The 6000-nt window shown below is 47.7% G+C and overlaps 1 protein-coding gene across 1 annotated transcript; it reads right to left on the bottom strand.

Annotated features, from left to right (window-relative positions):
* Window positions 1-4435: 4435 nt before the first annotated feature.
* On the bottom strand, window positions 4436-4873 carry UHO2_05138 (putative RPL30 - 60S large subunit ribosomal protein L30.e; the record flags this gene model as incomplete). The annotated part of the gene is made up of 2 exons (XM_041556140.1): window positions 4436-4493; window positions 4602-4873. The coding sequence occupies 2 exons, from the start codon at window positions 4871-4873 to the stop codon at window positions 4436-4438; spliced, it is 330 nt and encodes a 109-aa protein (XP_041412074.1).
* Between the last annotated feature and the right edge of the window lie 1127 nt (window positions 4874-6000).

The following is a 6000-nucleotide window of genomic DNA, read 5'->3' as shown; positions in this document are numbered from 1 at the left end:
CTGCTCCTCCTCCTTGCTATCCTGCTTGCTTGGCACCCTTGTGCCTCTTGAGCTGTGTCGACTCCTTCAACACTGCTCCTCCTCCTTGCTGTCCTGCTTGTTTGGCACCCCTGTGCCTCCTGAGTGGTGTTGACTCCTTCGACACTGCTCCTTCTCCTTTGACCGGTGACGGTTCCTTTGACTCTTGTCTCTCGAGCCCCTGAGTGGTAACTGTCTGCATGCTCCTTGAGCTTGGTCCTCTTTGTGGCTGTGCCTGCTCCTTGAGCTTGGTCCTCTTTGTGGCTGTGCCTGCTCCTTGAGCTTGGTCCTCTTCGTGGATGTGCCTGGCCCTCCTCGCATCTGGGCTCAGTCCTCCTTTGCATGTGAGTCCATAGGAGTCCTTGGTCTCCATGGAGACTGCACTATGACCATGCTCTCTAATGGTATCGACTAGATCTTCGATACCTGTGCTCCTTCCATATGAACCAGTGACCCTCCTGCTTCCTGAGCATTCAGGCCCATGACAATAGCCATACTCCTCATCATAGCAAGTGAGTGGATCCCCATCCACTCTACACCATACACAACTAGTTATCACTTCAGCATAAGTATATATTAGTTTCAGTCAGCATAGTCACAATCAAGTAGATTGCTTCCATTGTAGCATGTGTGTTGTATCACCACTCACTGACATTCAAAGGCAGTTCATAGCAAACCAGCAGTCCAGATAAAGATAGAACCAAAGGCAGTCATCCACTGCAGTCCAGGGATCACCTCAAGCATTCAGTTGACACACTGGACACTCATGTTGGCACTACCAATCATCTCACTCACACCAGACCTTTGGTGTCATGCAATACATTCAAGTTATTGGTCATGCTGAGCTACCTCTGGATGGAGTGTCCACAGCAGTTAGTCAAAACCTGCAATAGCAAAGCCATTACTGCATCTTTGAGCAAGAAAAGTCATAGAGACACCTCTTGTCAGCGGTCATGTGCCTGAAACCTGAGATCGGTAGTAGTGTCGATACTATTACCAATTCTGTCGAGTTATATGACAACACTAGTGGTATTTCGATTCTTGGTGAAACATGCGATAGAGCCATCTCTATCACTTTTCCCACTCAAATCTGTAGTTGTAGTATTGCTATTACAGGTTTCAACTAACTGCTGTGGACACTCTGTCCAGAGGTAGCTCAGCACAATCAATATCAATATGTGAGTATGGTAACACCAAGATCTGGTGTGAGTATCTTGTTGCTAATGTGATTGGTGGCATCGACACGAGTGTCCAGTGTGTTGACTATCGCTTGAGGTGATCTCCAGACCGCAGTGGACTACTGCCTTCAGTTCTATCTTTATCCAGACTGTTGGTTTGCTATGAACCACCTTCAGACATCAGTGAGTGGTGATACAACACACATGCCACAAGGAGGAGCAATCTATCGATTACTACTATGCTGACTGAACTAATGAGTACTTATGCTTCTGAAGTAATACTAGTTATGGTGTGTAGAGTGGATGAGGATCCACTCATCCACCAATGATGAGGAGGCATGCTTTTATACATCTTATGCAGCATCGCCTGCAACACTGCTCTGGCTCTCTCTCCAGAGTGTACCTTCTTTGTTGAGTACTATCCAGGGGCCGCTTGGTCCCTGTCTTGGCAGAGCTTGATCCTCCTCACATGTGAACTTGGTTCTCCTTGCATGTGAAATTGTCATACAAACATCCTTGTCACTGATCTCCGTGGAATCTGCCATACAATCATATGTACTACAGATTCTGGCGGAATTCGTGATATTGACTTCGTTCATGCAGATCTCGATGAGATCTGTCATAGAACTGTGTCTACTACCAATCTCACTGAATTCTTCTATAATTCCCATGATCTACCCAATTCCTCGATGCCTGTGCTCCCTTCATATGAACTTATGGGCCTTTCTGCTTCCTGCGCCTCCAGGCCCATGACACCTCTATGACTTTTCTTGCCTGAAGATGTAATAGTTGTTTTGCTATTGCAGGTTTTGACTGACCACTGTGGACACTCTGTCCAGAGGTAGCTCAGCATGATCAATAACATTTATGAACTTGTTTTGACACCAAGGTCTGGTGTGAGTGATATGTTTGGTGGTGCTGACACAAGTGTCCAGTGTGTCAACTGAGTGTTTGAGGTGATCCCCAGACCACAGTGGATGACTGCCTTTGGTTCTATTGTTATCTGGACTGCTGGTTTGCTATGAACTGCCTTTGGATGTCAGTGAGCAGTGATACAACACACATGCTATGATGGAAGCAATCTACTTGATTGTGACTTTGCTGACTGGAAACTAATGTATACTTATGTGAAGTGATAACTAGTTTATGGTGTAGAGTGGATGGTGATCCACTCACTTACTATGACAGGGAGCAGGGTTATATACCTTTCTTGCAGTGTCACCTGTGACACTGCTCCTCCTCCTCACCCCTACTATCCTCCCCATCCATCTTGTGATGCCACTCATTGGCACTGCTTCCCTTGCCTCCTGTGGATGGTTGGACCTCTTGCTGTCTCATCTCCATTAGGGGCCAATCCCACTTCATCTGAGTGGCAACCCACACCCTTTCATTGCCCTCTTGTCATCAGCACCCACCTGTTGGCACTGACTTCATCATCATGCCAGACCCCTGCTTCATCCAGTGGTGTCCTCCCCCTTGTTTGGTATCCTCCCCTCATTGTATTGGTGATGGGGTGCCTCTTGGACCAATTCTTGTGAGGTCTGTCATACTCAGCATGATATTATGAATCCCACTGAACTCTGTAGTAATGACCCCATTCCTACTGATCCTGACAAGTTATGCCATAGAGTCATTTCTGCTACAGATCTCAGTGGACTCTGCCTTAAGCTCTCGTTTAGCCCAATCCTGCAATTTCTGTGCTCCTCTTCATATGACTTCAACTCTTCTTGCTTCCTGCGCATCCGGCTCCCATGACAGGAGTGTCCACAGCAGTTAGTCGAGACCTGCAGTATCAGCCACTTTATCACATCTTCGGACAAGAAAAGTCATAGAGGCCTTCTAAGACAGATCTCAATGGGAACAATAATAGAAAGCACTCTATCACATATTTCGACAGGATCCGTAATAGACGCGTTTCTATTACAGGTTCCAGGTTTCAGGTGCGAGACCGCTGACACTTCCTTCCTGCAATCCATCTAGTTACACCATTACACAGCGCATACAGCTTGCGCACGTAATAACGTAACAGGAGATCTTTCTTCTTTCAACAGGCCGCCTTGCAAGCTCACACACCGCGAGCAGCTTCATTCTCAGTTCCAGCGCCACCCACAGGGCATTCAGTGTTGACAAGAACAACCATCTCTTCGTCACATGTCGAGAGAGCTGGTCGGCATCATGCCCATCTTGTCATTCTCCTTGTCCTCGTTGAGCTAAATTTGCCCATAGTGTTGGGCTTACAAGCCATGTTTGCTTTGGTCGTCATCACCCTCTTTTCATGCTTAACTTACACCCTGCCTCATGACCTCCACGTGGCCGAAGGGAGGCGGTGCTTGCAACCAAAACTGGCACAGCAACCCGGTTCAAAGCTCACTTCCAAAACCTGCTGTCGAGCTCTTCTCTGACGATCAACATGCATCATCAGAGACAGGCGCACCCTTCTTGTTCTTGTTCCTGTTCCTAGAATCGTATTCGGTGGCAGTGCGGTTGAGATCACCATTGTCAGACGACCAAGCCCAAGTTTGAGCATTCGAATGTAAATTTCGAGCGCCCTAACAATGAGAATTTTTTGCGAAGATATCTCCACTCGGCAACTTAGCCGTTTGGCACTGCAAGTTTGATATCAAAACTGCTTTCATACCCGGCGAGACGATGCATTTATCCTTTCATTCACAACACCACCGACTATCACGACACAGGATGGGCGGTGTTCAACCTCGCAAGAAGCCGACTGTCAAACTATCACCAATCACTGCTCCAGCGCAACAAAGCAACAATCCAGCGCAGACTGCAAATGACTCTGCGATACGATCCAGTGTCGACACCATACCAGCCTCCACAATCGCAGCAGACAAACACCTAACCTCAGATGTGACGCTGTTCGATTGATACAAAACACCATATACTCAACACGTTTGTACCAACCGTTGACCCTATCAACTGCTTTAGCATCTTCCTCAAGCCTCCAAACGACAGCACAGACTATCACACCAGCTTGATTGTCTACCTGTATGCAAACTTGCATTTTTGCGGGGTTCATGATGATGTGTTCGTCAGGCGACAAGACATCGTAGACGAGTAAAATGTACATATGCAGTAAAGATCGCCGAGCAACTCGTTCGACCTTTGATGAATGCAATAGAAAAGAGTGAAACGAGACCAGTAAACCAAATTCACTTGAGAGGACGTTGCTACCGTACGAGCCAAAGATCGTCCATCGAGCTCATGCCTTAGGCCACTTTTTAGGCAGCAACAGTGGAGAGAAGGTCCGAGTCACCAGCGTCGAGGATGGTCATAACACTGTTTCGCAGATCCAGGTGAAAGAAAGAAAGGGTGTGATGCATGGTCAGAATGCTGTTCAATGTGCCGACGTGCTGCTGCTAGTTGCTGGTATTGTTCTTAACTTACCCAACGCGGAAGAGCTTACCGGCAGCAGTACCAAGAGCGACGTTGGTGCCCTGGTAGTGGTGAACGGCAGTCTTGGAAAGCATGGCGTAGTACTCGATCTCGGACTTGCGAAGAGGAGGAGTGTTGGCCGAGATCAAGACAAGCTTGGCCTTGCCGGAGCGCATGTTCTTAAGAGCGCTCTTAAGACCGAGAGCAACCTTACCCGACTTGATCACGAGCTGGAGCTTGGTGTTGATGTTGTCCTGAGACGACTTCTTAGCCTTGGGTGCCATGATTCTGTCCGTGTCAAAAGCGGTGGTGTGTGCGTGTGGTGGATGGTGTGGATGGGAGAAAGGTTGAAAGAAAAGGCCTCCAGTAAGTATCACGTGTGATGCTTAACTTTCGCAGGCAAGAATCCCTGAAGATCGCAAGGGAAAGAATCGAAGATAGAATGCAAAGGCAACAAAAGAGGTCGGCATGCAGCTCTCTTTTTTCTCTTTGGTCTCGCAAACGGAACGGCAGCAAGTCTCATACGACACTACTTAGATGTTGTCCATGCACTTTGTTGGTGATGCCGGTGTGATATATTCTGCCCATCTGATGTCGTCACTTGTTTTATCTTTGATGCTGAATGTTTGGCGACTGGCCGAACGTGACTGCTGTATGACTTTGCTGAGTTGGTGACCCCGAGCATCAATCGAACAGTGACCTTGTCTCCTTTGACACCTTCATCAGCATCATTAAGAGCAATGACTCCAAATGTCGATCTTATTGACCAACCTTCGTGTGTCTGCAATCCTACGTCTCCTCAGCTGTCAAATGCTGAACCGGTCTCGATGCGTCCTTCGTCTATGATCCTTCCATATTGACCTCGGGATGCTACTGTTGCTGTGATTGATTACTTACGCTATGTGATATGTGTGCGGTGAGGTCGGTGACTTGGAAGTAACAGAAGGAACGATGGCGTCGAGACTTTGGATATGGGCCTGCCCTAGCCTTGATGACCTCGAAATTCTCAAATTGGGCTTGCAGCTGGCTCTCTTCGCACGACTTGGGCGTCCAAACCGGCAAACTAACATCCCAAACTGGTGGAAAATGGTCAAAACTTCTGGACAGGCTCAACTTGCGGAAGCGGACGCAGTGAATTTCGAGATTCGAGATGTGAAGATTAAAGCGCGCTGTGCTACCTAAAATCGAAATGCAGTTGGATGAGCACCGTGGGAAGTTTTCAGCACGTGATTAGAACACTGCCAAAGTGCCTGCAAAATAAATCTCAGAAAACCCCAAGGCAGAAAGCTGTTTTTCGGTCCCGCTTTAGTCAGATAGCTAGAAACGCCAGAGCGAACAAGACTCAGAGGGAGAAAAGCTGGGAATGACTTGGTGTCGAAGAAAGAGGCAGCAGAGCTAGGCAAATGAGAAA

The sequence above is a fragment of the Ustilago hordei genome (assembly GCF_900519145.1).
Source record: "Ustilago hordei strain Uho2 genome assembly, contig: UHO2_contig_12, whole genome shotgun sequence".
Lineage (NCBI taxonomy): Eukaryota > Fungi > Basidiomycota > Ustilaginomycetes > Ustilaginales > Ustilaginaceae > Ustilago > Ustilago hordei.
The sequence above is the reverse complement of the archived record's forward strand: the minus strand, read 5'-3'. Positions and strand labels throughout refer to the sequence as shown.